Source organism: Oncorhynchus gorbuscha, linkage group LG14 (genome assembly GCF_021184085.1).
Source record: "Oncorhynchus gorbuscha isolate QuinsamMale2020 ecotype Even-year linkage group LG14, OgorEven_v1.0, whole genome shotgun sequence".
In the NCBI taxonomy this organism is placed as follows: Eukaryota; Metazoa; Chordata; class Actinopteri; order Salmoniformes; family Salmonidae; genus Oncorhynchus; species Oncorhynchus gorbuscha.
The window spans coordinates 64,477,457-64,493,318 of NC_060186.1; the positions used below are offsets into that span (position 1 = coordinate 64,477,457).

Sequence of the window (15,862 nt, forward strand, 5' to 3'; positions counted from 1 at the left end):
GTGAATGCTACCTGCTATAGTGGCAAGTGGTGTTGTTATGATCCCTGCTGATGCGTGAATCTCTACCCTCTCTGCTTGTGAGACCACACGCATTCCCTACGTTTGGCTAATACAAACCTCCAATACCCACCCCATTGCAGTAGCTCTGTACCAGTAATTGTAGCATTTTGGTTTTCATTTGAACACCCACAAATTAAAGATGTGTTTGTACCAGAGTTAGTACTATATACATTGTCACTGTATCAGTCTAAACTGTTACTCTCTGTTGTTTGTCAGCTGTGTTTAGTCTCTTGTTATAATGGTCCCAATCCTAACCTGACTGATGTGTGTAGCAGAGGTGGTGCAGTGAGCAACACTTGCATGATGAGTAGCCTAACGCTAGCTTGAGACATGAAAACTGCCGTTAGCTCCAGGAGTTCATTCCTAGGCATTGGCTCAGCAGGCTAAAATAGTCTTGTGCTACCTAGACAAAAACCGGGTTCAAACTCAGTTGGTCACATGACTTGTGCACGTAAAGTTTCTTGAAAGTAAAATAAATAAATAAACAGTTTCTTGAAAGTTTTGCCAAAAGCATACATTAGTGTCCATGGCGGATTTACACAAAGGTTTAAGTTACATTCACAATTCTCAAGTTAGAAATGGGACATATTTCCTTAGTGTGCAGTGACATGCATGTGTACAGTATGTGCTTGTGAGTGAGACGGTGTTGTGTATCATTGCTTTCTCCAGAATCAGCGCGACCCGCGGCTAAACGAGATCCTGTTCCCCTTCTACGACCCGAAACGAGCCATGCAGATCATCGAGAAGTACGAAAGAGACCCAGACCTCAAGAAGAAAGGTGAGAGAGATGGATGTAGAGAGAGATGCAGATGTGAAGAACGGTGAGAGAGATGGATGTAGAGAGAGATGCAGATGTGAAGAAGAAAGGTGAGAGAGATGGATGTAGAGAGAGATGCAGATGTGAAGAAGAAAGGTGAGAGAGATGGATGTAGAGAGAGATGCAGATGTGAAGAAGAAAGGTGAGAGAGATGGATGTAGAGAGAGATGCAGATGTGAAGAAGAAAGGTGAGAGAGATGGATGTAGAGAGAGATGCAGATGTGAAGAAGAATGGTGAGAGAGATGGATGTAGAGAGGGATGCAGATGTGAAGAAGAATGGTGAGAGAGATGGATGTAGAGAGACATGCAGATGTGAAGAAGAACGGTGAGAGAGATGGATGTAGAGAGGGATGCAGATGTGAAGAACGGTGAGAGAGATGGATGTAGAGAGACATGCAGATGTGAAGAAGAACGGTGAGAGAGATGGATGTAGAGAGGGATGCAGATGTGAAGAACGGTGAGAGAGATGGATGTAGAGAGGGATGCAGATGTGAAGAAGAAAGGTGAGAGAGATGGATGTAGAGAGGGATGCAGATGTGAAGAAGAACGGTGAGAGAGATGGATGTAGAGAGGGATGCAGATGTGAAGAAGAACGGTGAGAGAGATGGATGTAGAGAGAGATGCAGATGTGAAGAAGAACGGTGAGAGAGATGGATGTAGAGAGAGATGCAGATGTGAAGAAGAACGGTGAGAGAGATGGATGTAGAGACATGCAGATGTGAAGAAGAACGGTGAGAGAGATGGATGTAGAGGAGGAGAAAAAGTGAGGATTCTCCAAAGCAAAATGGAATAACTAATCTATGCCTGTCCTGATAAAACCTTTTAGGCATCTAGCCTCGGGGGATGCCTTGCTTGACCACACCCTCCTTCCTGGTTCCTGCCCTGCCTCTTCCACCAATGCATTTGTTTTTATAGACAGAAAAGAGCAGAAGCTCTGAGCTGTCTGATCAGGCCCATTGTCTATTGTTGTCAACCACAAACACTTGTCCTGTCTACCCTACCTGCACTCACCTGTTCTGTCTAGTCTGCCTTATTAATTACTGTTGTCATGTTCTCTTGCATAATTTAACAAGAGTGGCAATAGCAGGATACCCTTGGATTAACAATCAACATGTTTGGCACTAGATTACACCTATCTAAACATACTTTACATTGTTTGCGAGATCAGACATAATATCACTATAATCCGAGTGTTAATTTTCAAAAGTTGCTTTCAATTCAGCGCATCTAATTTATAAACATACAAACAAACTGTATTCAATTATTACTTTTTTTAATTGCATAAAAAATGAACACCCATCTTTCTTCTCTTTCTGGTGATCTAAGTGTCTAGACGGTGCGATAAATCCCAGAATAGGATAAAATGGAAAAACAATAAATGTGTTTGAATACCCATACTAACATACAGCGTCGCCTGTCTACCGGGAGTTGATGCTGTTGCTATGCAACAACAAAAGACTAGCGAAACATTTTACGATTTCAGATGTGTTCGTAAATTCAATCTGGAGTACCAGAGCATTGTCAGATTGTCCATTCCTAAATTCAATCTGGAGTACCAGAGCATTGTCAGATTGTCCATTCCTAAATTCAATCTGGAGTACCAGAGCATTGTCAGATTGTCCATTCCTAAATTCAATCTGGAGTACCAGAGCATTGTCAGATTGTCCATTCCTAAATTCAATCTGGAGTACCAGAGCATTGTCAGATTGTCCATTCCTAAATTCAATCTGGAGTACCAGAGCATTGTCAGATTGTCCATTCCTAAATTCAATCTGGAGTACCAGAGCATTGTCAGATTGTCCATTCCTAAATTCAATCTGGAGTACCAGAGCATTGTCAGATTGTCCATTCCTAAATTCAGAGCGTTTCGCTCTAGGACACTCTGGCCGAGGAGGAGGGTTGATCCGAGCGTTCTGGCCTCAACGGCAGTCAAGCACCCAGGCTAACTGGCTAACTATTTCCAGACACAAATGAGAGAATAGCTCACTAACGCCATTTACTCTCCCAATCCGAGCTGGTTAGGAAGTTTTCATGTTATTCAGAGCGTTGGTGACTGTAACTGTGTTGCTGGCAACAATTGAATTACTCTTTTTTGCCAATGTTTAGTAACCCCGGCCATATATTCAACGGGTGTTGTGCCTTCGTAAATCCATCAGTTATTCTGCGCTCTGGTACTCAGACAAGAGGGCTCTGAAATCGGAGTAGATGGGCAGAATTAACCATGTCTATTGAGAACTCACAACCACTACACCACTTAGCTAAGAATGACGTGAATAATCAAATCAATTAACATTGGGTAGTTAGTTAGATAGCATATAGTTAATATACTGCCTGGCAAGTTCCATGTATTAGTAGCCAACTAATGTTAGGATGGTAACTAACATACCGGTACATATTGTTATGCATTACAGTAAAATGAAAGCAATTAATCCATCGAGATTTAAGTGACAAGGGGATTATTTCACCCCTCAAACACAGGAAATAGATGGCTGAAAAAGACAGATCTTCAGCTGGTTCAGGTCATTTATGTTACATTTAGCAGACCCCCTTATACACTCTCCATCTCCCCCTCCTCCTCTCCCCCAGGCCGTATGTCCAGCGATGGCTTCTGCAGGTACCTGATGTCAGATGAGAATGCCCCGGTGTTCCTGGACTGTCTGGAGCTGTACCAGGACATGGAACAGCCGCTGGCCCACTACTTCATCGCCTCCTCCCACAACACCTACCTGACCGGGAGGCAGTTTGGAGGAAAGTCCTCTGTGGAGATGTACAGACAGGTTCTGCTCTCCGGCTGCAGGTAGGTGTGTGTGTGTGTGTGTGTGTGTGTGTGTGTGTGTGTGTGTGTGTGTGTGTGTGTGTGTGTGTGTGTGTGTGTGTGTGTGTGTGTGTGTGTGTGTGTGTGTGTGTGTGTGTGTGTGTGTGTGTGTGTGTGTGTGTGTGTGTGTGTTTATATACAGTATGTAAAGTGTTTTGTATGTGTATGATGTCAGGTGTGTAGAACTGGACTGCTGGGATGGAAAAGGAGAAGACCAGGAGCCTATCATCACTCATGGCAAGGCCATGTGTACTGACATCCTCTTTAAGGTACACACACACAAAACACTATTTTACTCATTCAGATTTGTCTGCTCATTCACACAACTTTTGTATAAATTACATATGGTAAGTCTACCCTCTTGTGTTCATACATTGATACGGCATCTAATTGAGACCTGCAGATCCATTTGAATTTACTGTTATTGATCAGACACAGATCAGAGACTTATAGCAAGTGATATATAATGGATTCAATGTGATATATAATGGATTCAATGTGATATATAATGGATTCATAGCATGTGATATATAATGGATTCAATGTGAGCAAGTGATGTATAATGGATTCAATGTGATATATAATGGATTCAATGTGATATATAATGGATTCAATGTGATAATGGATTCAATGTGATTCATAATGGTGATGTGATGTATAATGGATTCAATGTGATATATAATGGATTAATGGATTATAATGGCAAGTGATATATAATGGATTCAATGTGATATATAATGGATTCAATGTGATATATAATGGATTCATCAATGTGATATATAATGGATTCAAAGTGATATATAATGGATTCAATGTGATATATAATGGATTCAATGTGATATATAATGGATTTCAAGTGATATATAATGGATTCAATGTGATATATAATGGATTCAATGTGATATATAATGGATTCATATAGATTCAAGTGATATATAATGGATTCAATGTGATATATAATGGATTCAATGTGATATATAATGGATCATTCAATGTGATATATAATGGATTCAATGTGATATATAATGGATTATAATGGATTCAATGTGATATATAATGGATTCAATGTGATATATAATGGATTCAAGTGATATATAATGGATTCAATGTGATATATAATGGATTCAATGTGATATATAATGGATTCAATGTGATATATAATGGATTCAATGTGATATATAATGGATTCAATGTGATATATAATGGATTCATCAAGTGATGTATAATGGATTCAATGTGATATATAATGGATTCAATGTGATATATAATGGAATGTGATGTATAATGGATTCAATGTGATATATAATGGATTCAAGTGATGTATAATGGATTCAATGATATATAATGGATATATAATGGATTCAATGTGATATATAATGGATTCAATGTGATATATAATGGATTCAATGTGATATATAATGGATTCAATGTGATATATAATGGATTCAATGTGATATATAATGGATTCAATGTGATATATAATGGATTCAATGTGATATATAATGGATTCATAGATTCAATGTGATGTATAATGGATTCAATGTGATATATAATGGATTCAATGTGATATATAATGGATTCAATGTGATGTATAATGGATTCAATGTGATATATAATGGATTCAATGTGATATATAATGGATTCAATGTGATATATAATGGATTAATGTGATATATAATGGATTCAATGTGATATATAATGGATTCAATGTGATATAATGGATTCAATGTGATATATAATGGATTCAATGTGATATATAATGGATTCAATGTGATATATAATGGATTCAATGTGATATATAATGGATTCATATGTGATATATAAGTGGATTCAATGTGATATATAATGGATTCAATGTGATATATAATGGATTCAATGTGATATATAATGGATTCAATGTGATATATAATGGATTCAATGTGATATATAATGGATTCAATGTGATATATAATGGATTCAATGTGATATATAATGGATTCAATGTGATATATAATGGATTCAATGTGATATATAATGGATTCAATGTGATATATAATGGATTATGTGATATATAATGATTGATATATAATGGATTCAATGTGATATATAATGGATTCAATGTGATATATAATGGATTCAATAGCATGGATTCAATGATGATATAATGGATTCAATGTGATATATAATGGATTCAATGTGATATATAATGATGTGATATATAATGGATTCAATGTGATATATAAGATTCAATGTGATATATAATGGATTCATAATGGATTCATGTGATATATAATGGATTCAATGTGATATATAATGATTCATAGCATGTGATATATAATGGATTCATTGCAAGTGATATATAATATAATGGATTCAATGTGATATATAATGGATTCAATGTGATATATAATGGATTTCAATGTGATATATAATGGATTCAATGTGATGTATAATGGATTCAATGTGATATATAATGGATTCATAGCATGTGATATATAATGGATTCAATGTGATATATAATGGATTTCAATGTGATATATAATGGATTCAATGTGATGTATAATGGATTCAATGTGATATATAATGGAATGTGATATATAATGGATTCAATGTGATATATAATGGATTCAATATATAATGATGTATATAATGGATTCAATGTGATATATAATGGATTCAATGTGATATATAATGGATTCAATGTGATATATAATGGATTCAATGTGATATATAATGGATTCAATGTGATATATGATTCAATGATATAATGGATTCAATGTGATATATAATGGATTCAATGTGATATATAATGGATTCAATGTGATATATAATGGATTCAATGTGTGATGTATAATGGATTCAATGTGATATATAATGGATTCAATGTGATATATAATGGATTCAATGTGATATATAATGGATTCAATGTGATATATAATGGATTCAATGTGATATATAATGGATTCAATGTGATATATAATGGATTCAATGTGATATATAATGGATTCAATGTGATATATAATGATTCAATGTGATATATAATGGATTCAATGTGATATATAATGGATTGATGATATAATGGATTCAATGTGATATATAATGGATTCAATGTGATATATAATGGATTATAATGGATTCAAGTGATATATAATGGATAATGGATTCATAGCAATGTGATGTATAATGGATTCATAGCAAGTGATGTATAATGGATTCAATGTGATATATAATGGATTCAATGTGATATATAATGGATTCAATGTGATATATAATGATGTGATATAATGGATTCAATGTGATATATAATGGATTCAATGTGATATATAATGGATTCATGTGATATATAATGGATTCAATGGATTATAATGGATTCAATGTGATATATAATGGATTCAATGTGATATATAATGGATTCAATGTGATATATAATGGATTCATAGCAAGTGATATATAATGGATTCAATGTGATATATAATGGATTCATAGCAAGTGATATATAATGGATTCAATGTGATATATAATGGATTCAATGTGATATATCAATGTGATATATAATGGATTCAATGTGATATATAATGGATTCAATGTGATATATAATGGATTCAATGTGATATATCAATGTGATATATAATGGATTCATAATGTGATATATAATGGATTCATAGCATGTGATATATAATGGATTCATAGCATGTGATATATAATGGATTCATAGCAAGTGATATAATAATGATATATAATGGATTCAATGTGATATATAATGGATTCATAGCAAGTGATGTATAATGGATTCATAGCATGTGATGTATAATGGATTCATAGCAAGTGATATATAATGGATTCATAGCAAGTGATATATAATGGATTCATAGCATGTGATATATAATGGATTCATGTGATATATAATGGATTCATGTGATATATAATGGCAATGTGATATGTGATATATGGATATGGATTATAATGGATTCATTGCATGTGATATATAATGGATTCAATGTGATATATAATGGATATATAATGGATTCAATGTGATATATAATGGATTCAATGTGATATATAATGGATTCAATGTGATATATAATGGATTCAATGTGATATATAATGGATTCATTGATTCAATGTGTGATATATAATGGATTCAATGTGATATATAATGGATTCAATGTGATATATAATGGATTCAAGTGTGATGATATATAATGGATTCAATGTGATATATAATGGATTCATAGATTCAAGTGATGTATAATGGATTCAATGTGATATATAATGGATTCAATGTGATATATAATGGATTCAATGTGATATATAATGGATTCAATGTGATATATAATGGATTCAATGATGATATAATGGATTCAATGTGATATATAATGGATTCAATGTGATATATAATGGATTTCAAGTGATATATAATGGATTCATAGCAGGTGATGTATAATGGATTCAATGTGATATATAATGGATTCATAGCAGGTGATGTATAATGGATTCAATGTGATATATAATGGATTCATAGCAGGTGATGTATAATGGATTCAATGTGATATATATTGGATTCATAGCAGGTGATGTATAATGGTTCTAACATCAATCCCCATGTTGTTTACCCCCTCAAACAGGATGTGATATCAGCCATCAGAGAAACAGCCTTTGTGACATCTGAGTATCCTGTGATCCTGTCATTTGAAAACCACTGCAGGTAGAATTTCTAGTGCTGAGCGATTAGTGCATTTTGAGGTTGGTTTGGTTTCGGTTCGATTATTAAAAAAGAATAACGGTTATTTGTGTTGAAGGCTGTAACAACACAGAATAAAACAAGTAATACATGTCCCATGATGGTAGACAAGCCCATTACTGCGTATCACCGATTAACCATCATTTATTCACATGACCTTACTTTAATGAAACATTTTAGTTGTGCATATTACATTAGTTTAATTTAATGACTTTTTTTATTCCATGTCATCATCTCATCTCTATGGAGCCTATGCTGTCTGACAAAATCACTATTTTGTAGTTCAAAGTAAATAAGGCATACATCTATGACTGTATATTCAGGTAGAGATACCTCATGAAGCGACAGCTTCTCTGTATATCCCGTGACCATTGTGCGTTCTTCTGTCTCTTCTAGATAAACATTGCGCATTGACTTCACAGAAAAAACGGAATTAAATGGGATTCAAATAATTGAACCGACATCAGCCAATTAGTTGTTTAAAAATGATTAACTGTAATGTCAGCTAATGACAGCACTAATGATTTCACAATGATCCAGAATGTTTACAAAAATATTATACATGACAATATTATTTATTCCATTGAATTACATGTAACAGTGTAACTATTATGAATTTGTCATTTAATTACACTTATTTTGGGGGGGAAATGGAACTAACACTCACACTTTTCTTACAAGCACTGACTTTGCTGATAACTACAGTACCAGTCAAATGTTTGGACACGCCAACTAATTCCAGTGGTTTTCTTTACTATTTTCTACATTGTAGAATAAGAGTGAAGACATCAAAACTATGAAATAACACATATGGAATCATGTCGTAACCAAAAAGTGTTAAACAAATCGAAATAGATTGTCTTGATGACTGCTTTGCACACTCTTGACATTCTCTCAACCAGCTTCATGACGTAGTCACCTGGAATGCATTTCAACTAACAGGTGTGCCTTCTTAAAAGTTAATTTGTGGAATTTCTTTCCTTCTTAATGCGTTTGAGACAATCAGTTGTGTTGTGACTAGGTAGAGTGGTATAGAGAAGATAGCCCTATTTGGTTGAAGACCAAGTCCATATTATGGCAAGAACAGCTCAAATCAGCAGAGAGAAACGACAGTCCATCATTACTGTAAGACATGAAGGTCAGTCAATATGGAAAATGTCAAGAACTTTGAACGTTTCTTCAAGTGCAGTCGCAAAAACCATCAAGCGCTATGATGAAACTGACTCTCATGAGGACCGCCACAGGAAAATAATACCCAGAGTTACCTCTGCTGCAGAGAATAAGTTCATTAGAGTTACAAGCCTCAGAAATCGGCAATTAACTGCACCTCAGATTGCACAAATAACAGACACATCTCAACATCAACTGTTCAGGGGGAGACTGTGTGAAATCAGGCCTTCATGGTCAAATTGCTGCAAAGAAAACCCTACTAAAGGACACCAATAAGAAGAGACTTGCTTGTGCCAACACCAGAAATGGACGTGAGACCGGTGGAAATGTGTCCTTTGGTCTGGAGTCCATATTGGAGATTTTTGGTTCCAACTGCCGTTTCTTTGTGAGACGTGGTGTGGTTGAACAGATGATCTCTGCATGTGTATTTCCCACCGTAAAGCATGGAGGAGGAGGTGTTATGGTGTGGGGTGCTTTGCTGGTGACATTGTCTGTGATTTATTTAGAATTCAAGGCACACTTAACCAGCTTGTCTACCAAAGCATTCTGCAGTGATACACCATCCCTTCTGGTTTTCGCTTAGTGGAAGAATCATTTGTTTTTAAATAGGACAATGACCCAAAACAAACCTCCAGGCTGTGTAAGGGCTATTTGACAAATTGAGATGGTTTGGGATGAGTCGGACCGCAGAGGGAAAAGTGCTCAGCATATGTGGGAACTCCTTCAAGACCGTTGGAAAAGCATTCCAGGTGAAGCTGGTTGAGAGAATGCCAAGAGTGTGGAACGCTGTCATCAAGGCAATATATTTGTATTTGTTTAACACTTTTTAGTCACTAAATGATTCCATATCTGTTATTTTGATCTCTTCACTATTATTCTACAACGTAGAACATAGTAAAAATAAAGAAAAACTCTTGAATGAGTAGGTGTGTCCAAACTTTTGACTGGTTTGATCCTGTGTGTTTCAGTAAACCCCAGCAGTACAAGATGGCTCGGTACTGTGAGGAGATCTTTGGAGACTACCTACTGAGGCATCCTCTCGAGGGATACACTGTGAGCCATCTACCTGCTACCACACTATACCTGTCTTTCTCCTTTCTACGGTGTCTATCTGTACCGTGTCTGATATTTCATCATGGCTGAACATAATAAACAATATGTACAATACTGTAAATGTCTCCTTCCATTTTGTAAAAAAGGAACGTTTGTTGTTGTTGCCAGGTTGAAGCGGGTCGTCCCTTGCCTTCTCCCATCGACCTCAAACGCAAAATTCTCATCAAAAACAAACGCTTGAAACCTGAGGTGGAACAGAGTACGTATACAGTGATCGTCAACTTTATGCAAGAATAGTTTTATATCTGCAGTTACAGATGTTGCTACTGCTGGACTGTTCTCTCACTCTGTATGATGGCTTTGTAGACTACACTATGTTGACTTGTTGTTGTTCTACAGAGCAGTTAGAGTCCTTTAAGAAGCACATGGAGGCTGGAGAGACCAACACACCAGCTATCTTACTGGGAGCAGAGACAGAGGAAGATGTGGAGAATGGTGAGCGTGTGTGTGTGTGTGTACACGAGGGTTCTTCTTTTCCTTCTTGTTCTGGTGTGTAGTCACTTTGGAGACTGAGATATTCACGCACTTTGTATCAGTTCACTAGAGGATGTGTGTGTCTTTGTGACCATGTGTGTGTGTTGGAAGGGTAACTGTGTGTGTTGGAAGGGTAACTGTGTGTGGTGGATGGTAACTGTGTGTGTTGGAGGGTAACTGTGTGTGTCTTTGTGACCATGTGTGTGTGTTGGAAGGGTAACTGTGTGTGTTGGAAGGGTAACTGTGTGTGGTGGATGGTAACTGTGTGTGTTGGAGGGTAACAGTGAGTGTGTGTTGGAGGGTAACTGTGTGTGTCTTTGTGACCATGTGTGTGTGTTGGAAGGGTAACTGTGTGTGTTGGAAGGGTAACTGTGTGTGGTGGATGGTAACTGTGTGTGTCTTTGTGACCATGTGTGTGTGTTGGAAGGGTAACTGTGTGTGTTGGAAGGGTAACTGTGTGTGGTGGAGGGTAACTGTGTGTGTCTTTGTGACCATGTGTGTGTGTTGGAAGGGTAACTGTGTGTGTTGGAAGGGTAACTGTGTGTGTTGGAAGGGTAACTGTGTGTGGTGGATGGTAACTGTGTGTGTTGGAGGGTAACAGTGAGTGTGTGTTGGAGGGTAACAGTGAGTGTGTGTTGGAGGGTAACTGTGTGCGTTGGAGGGTAACTGTGTGCGTTGGAGGGTAACTGTGTGCGTTGGAGGGTAACTGTGTGCGTTGGAGGGTAACTGTGTGCGTTGGAGGGTAACTGTGTGTGTAGCTCTAGGTGATTTGAAGGAGGTGAACCCTGACTTGAAGATCAGTACCTCAGAAGAGCCTAGTGAAGACAACAGCCTCAGCACCAGTGTCAGTGTGAAGAAAGAAGGAGAGGAGAGGGACAACAGCATCAAAAAGGTATACATTTTCTAAATGGAATTTGTGTTTTTAGGTAAGACTTAGGGCTTTATTTTAACAAACCTAAGTTGGACATGATTTGGAAAGGCCCACACATGTCTATATAAGGTCCCACAATTGACAGTGCATGTCAGAGTGAAAACCAAGCCATGAGGTCGAAGGAGTTGTCACTAGAACTCTGAGACAGGGTTGTGTCAAGGCACAGATCTGGGGAAGGGTACCAAAAAATGGCTGCAGCATTGAAGGTCCTCAAGAACACAGTGGCTTTCATCATTCTTAAATGGAAGATGTTTGGAACCATCAAGACTCTTCCTAAAGCTGGCCACCTGGCCAAACTGAGCAATTGGGGGAGAAGGGCCTTGTTCAGGGAGGTGACCAAGAAACTGATGGGAGAACCTTCCAGAAGGACAACCACCCCTGCAGCATTCCACCAATCAGGCCTTTATGGTAGAGTTCCCAGACAGCAGCCACTTCTCTGTAAAAGGCACATGACAGCCTGCTTGGAGTTTGCCAAAATGCACCTAAAGGCCTTAGACCGTGAGAAACAAGATTCTCTGGTCTGATGAAACCAAGATTGAACTCTTTGGCCTGAATACCAAATGTCACATCTGGAGGAAACATGGCACCATCCCAACGTGGTGGCAGCATCATGCTGTGGGAGGGACTGGGAGACTCGTCCGGATCGATGGAAAGATGAACGGAGTAAAGTACAGAGAGATCCTTGATGAAAACCTGCTCGGGACCTCAGACCATCCAACAGGTCAACGACCCTAAGCACACAGCCAAGACAACGCAGGACTGGCTTTGGGACAAGTCCACAATTGAATCCATTTTAGAATAAGTCTGTAACGTAACAATGTGGAAAAAGTCAAGGAGTCTGAATACTTTCCAAATGCACTGTAAACGGGTGAACTGCTGTTTCATCCTATCAGCATCCAGGACCCAAACTACTCCGTTTATAATGAACTGTTGTTGTGTTTTCAGGTTGTGGAGGAGGATCCAACAGAGATGTCTGAGGCCACAGAAGCTACAGACGCCACAGACATCTCGGAGGCTTCTGAGGATAACAACATCAAGAAGGTATGGGAGTTGGTTCAGCTGCTCTTTCTCTCGTTACTGGTCACAAACTATCCTTTTCTCTCCCTACTGTTGAGTGTGTAGCCTTTTCTCTAAGCTCTAGCCAGTGTAAAGCTCTTTCTCTGGTCATGTATATATTGATAATGAGAGTGTTCCTAACTGACTTGGATGTGCTTTATAACTACTGTATCTCTGTGTGTATAGTCTGGAGACTGGAAGACAACAGAGATGTGTGAGTGTAAAACAACTGTGTGTTTTCTGCTCCTGTGTAGACTGGCGAGACGACGGATGACGAGGAGGCTCTGATAGCCTCGTACACATACGTAGGAGCCACCACCAACATCCACCCCTACCTCTCTGCCATGGTCAACTACGCACAGCCAGTCAAGTTCCAGAGCTTCGACGTCGCTGAAGGTAACCTTCAACAGTAATGCTAAATGAACTGATTGAGTGAGTGTTTAGTTACGGTGATTGTTAAACTTCTAGAACTTGTACTGCAAAATGAAGCTGGTTCAGATGATTTAGTTCCTTGAGCTGTCATGGTGCAACATTAAAGTTGTGGGTTGTAATGGTACACTTCTCGATGTGTCAGTTACATTAGTCAGATGCGCTCTCTCTCTTCTCTCTTTTATTCTTTCTCTCTCTCTCTCTCTCTTCCTCTTTCTTATTCTCTCTCTCCCATTTGAACTCTACTGTCTCTTCTCTCCCCAGAGAGGAACATCCACCACAACATGTCGTCATTTAATGAGTCAGTGGGTCTGGGTTATCTGAAGACCAACGCCATCGAGTTTGTCAAGTATCCTTTGGTCCAGTGTCAACACTCACACAGCATGTAAACGCACACAGACAACATAGACACGATAAACACAGTAATTCCTGACCTGTGAAGTAGTCAAGATGAGTCCATAGTCCTTTATGTTACTATTCTTCTTAATGAATTACGGCATCAACAGTGACTGACTCTCTAGATGTTCTAGTCGACAACAGAACCAATATCCATAGTGAGTCCCTTGGACCTTTTTATCCATGCCAAACTTAGTGCAAAACCACGCCCACGGTTAACCTAGCAACATTCAAAGCCGAGCTGATTGGTCAGAGTTCGGACGTTCCCTGTGATAAAGTAAATGTGTGTGAGAGAGGAAGAATGCTAGAGAGGGAATCCCCTCAGAGTTTGCTCATGCCTGCTATGCCACAAACCACATTTGAAATGAGCTCAATGAAAGGCAAGCAACAAGTGACTCTGTAGATAGCTAACATTACATGATTGTCAGTAATAGTGAATCAATGGAGCTAGCTTTGCCCATTCAGCTAGAGCTACTGTTGCTATGCAGCATGCATAGTTGCCAACTAGCACAGATTTCCTGTCGCTAAGTATCTCAATAGTCCTTTTGAAAACACTTAGATAACCACACTGAGCTAACAGTAGACAACACACACTACCAGACAGCTTCAGCCCAATCGCTGTCGTAAGATACAGTTGAAGTCAGAAGTTTACATACACTCAGGTTGGAGTCATTAAAACTCGTTTTTCAACCACTCCACACATTTCTTGTTAACAAACTATAGTTTTGGCAAGTCGGTTAGGACATCTACTTTGTACATGACACAAGTAATTTTTCCAACAATTGTTTACAGACATTATTTCACTCACTGTATTACAATTCCAGTGGGTCAGAAGTTTACATACACTAAGTTGACTGTGCCTTTAAACAGCTTGTAAAGTTTCATAAAATGATGTCATGGCTTTAGAAGCTTCTGATAGGCTAATTGGCATCATTTGAGTGATTTGGAGGTGTACCTGTGGATGTATTTCAGGGCCTACCTTCAAACTCAGTGCCTCTTTGCTTGACATCATGGGAAAATCTAAAAATTGTAGACCTCCACAAGTCTGGTTCATCCTTGGGAGCAATTTCCAAACACCTGAAGGTACCACGTTCATCTGTACAAACAATAGTACGCTAGTATAAACACCATGGGACCATGCAGCCGTCATACCGCTCACGAAGGCGATGCTTTCTGTTTCCTAGAGATGAACGTACTTTGGTGCGAAAAGTGCAAATCAATCCCAGAACAACAGCAGAGGACCTTGTGAAGATGCTGGAGGAAACCGGTACAAAAGTATCTATATCCACAGTAAAACGAGTCCTATATCAACATAACCTGAAAGGCCGCTCAGCTAGGTAGAAGCCACTGCTCCAAAACCGCCATAAAAAAACCAGACTACGGTTTACAACTGCACGTGGGGACAAAGATCATACTTTTTGGAGAAATGTCCTCTGGTCTGATGAAACAGAAATAGAACTGTTTGGCCATAATGACCATCGTTATGTTTTGAGGAAAAGGGGGGAGGCTTGCAAGCCAAAGAACACCATCCCAACCGTGAAGCACGGGGTGGCAGCATCATGTTGTGGGGGTGCTTTGCTGCAGGAGGGACTGGTGCACTTCACAAAATAGATGGCAACATGAGGGAGGAAAATGATGTGGATATATTGAAGCAACATCTCAAGACATCAGTCAGGAAGTTAATGCTTGGTCGCAAATGGGTCTTTCAAATTGAAATTGACCCCAAGCATACTTCCAAAGTTGTGGCAAAATGGCTTAAGGACAACAAAGTCAAGGTATTGGAGTGTCCATCACAAAGCCCTGACCTCAATCCTATAGAACATTTTTGGGCAGAATGGAAAAAGTGTGTGCGAGCAAGGAGGCCTACAAACCTGACTCAG

The 15,862-nt window shown here is 38.3% G+C and overlaps 1 protein-coding gene across 3 annotated transcripts in view; it reads left to right on the plus strand.

Moving 5' to 3' along the window:
* LOC123995279 (1-phosphatidylinositol 4,5-bisphosphate phosphodiesterase beta-4-like) overlaps positions 1-15,862 on the plus strand; it is a 216,516-nt gene that overhangs the window by 140,630 nt on the left and 60,024 nt on the right. For all 3 annotated transcript variants that reach the window (XM_046298780.1, XM_046298782.1, XM_046298783.1), the window contains 11 exons: positions 730-838; positions 3,465-3,675; positions 3,869-3,962; positions 8,298-8,377; positions 10,552-10,636; positions 10,805-10,895; positions 11,036-11,131; positions 11,929-12,062; positions 13,047-13,142; positions 13,412-13,553; positions 13,851-13,935. In XM_046298780.1, coding sequence (XP_046154736.1) covers positions 730-838; positions 3,465-3,675; positions 3,869-3,962; positions 8,298-8,377; positions 10,552-10,636; positions 10,805-10,895; positions 11,036-11,131; positions 11,929-12,062; positions 13,047-13,142; positions 13,412-13,553; positions 13,851-13,935 — 1,223 coding nt within the window. The remainder of the gene's footprint in view (positions 1-729; positions 839-3,464; positions 3,676-3,868; positions 3,963-8,297; positions 8,378-10,551; positions 10,637-10,804; positions 10,896-11,035; positions 11,132-11,928; positions 12,063-13,046; positions 13,143-13,411; positions 13,554-13,850; positions 13,936-15,862) is intronic.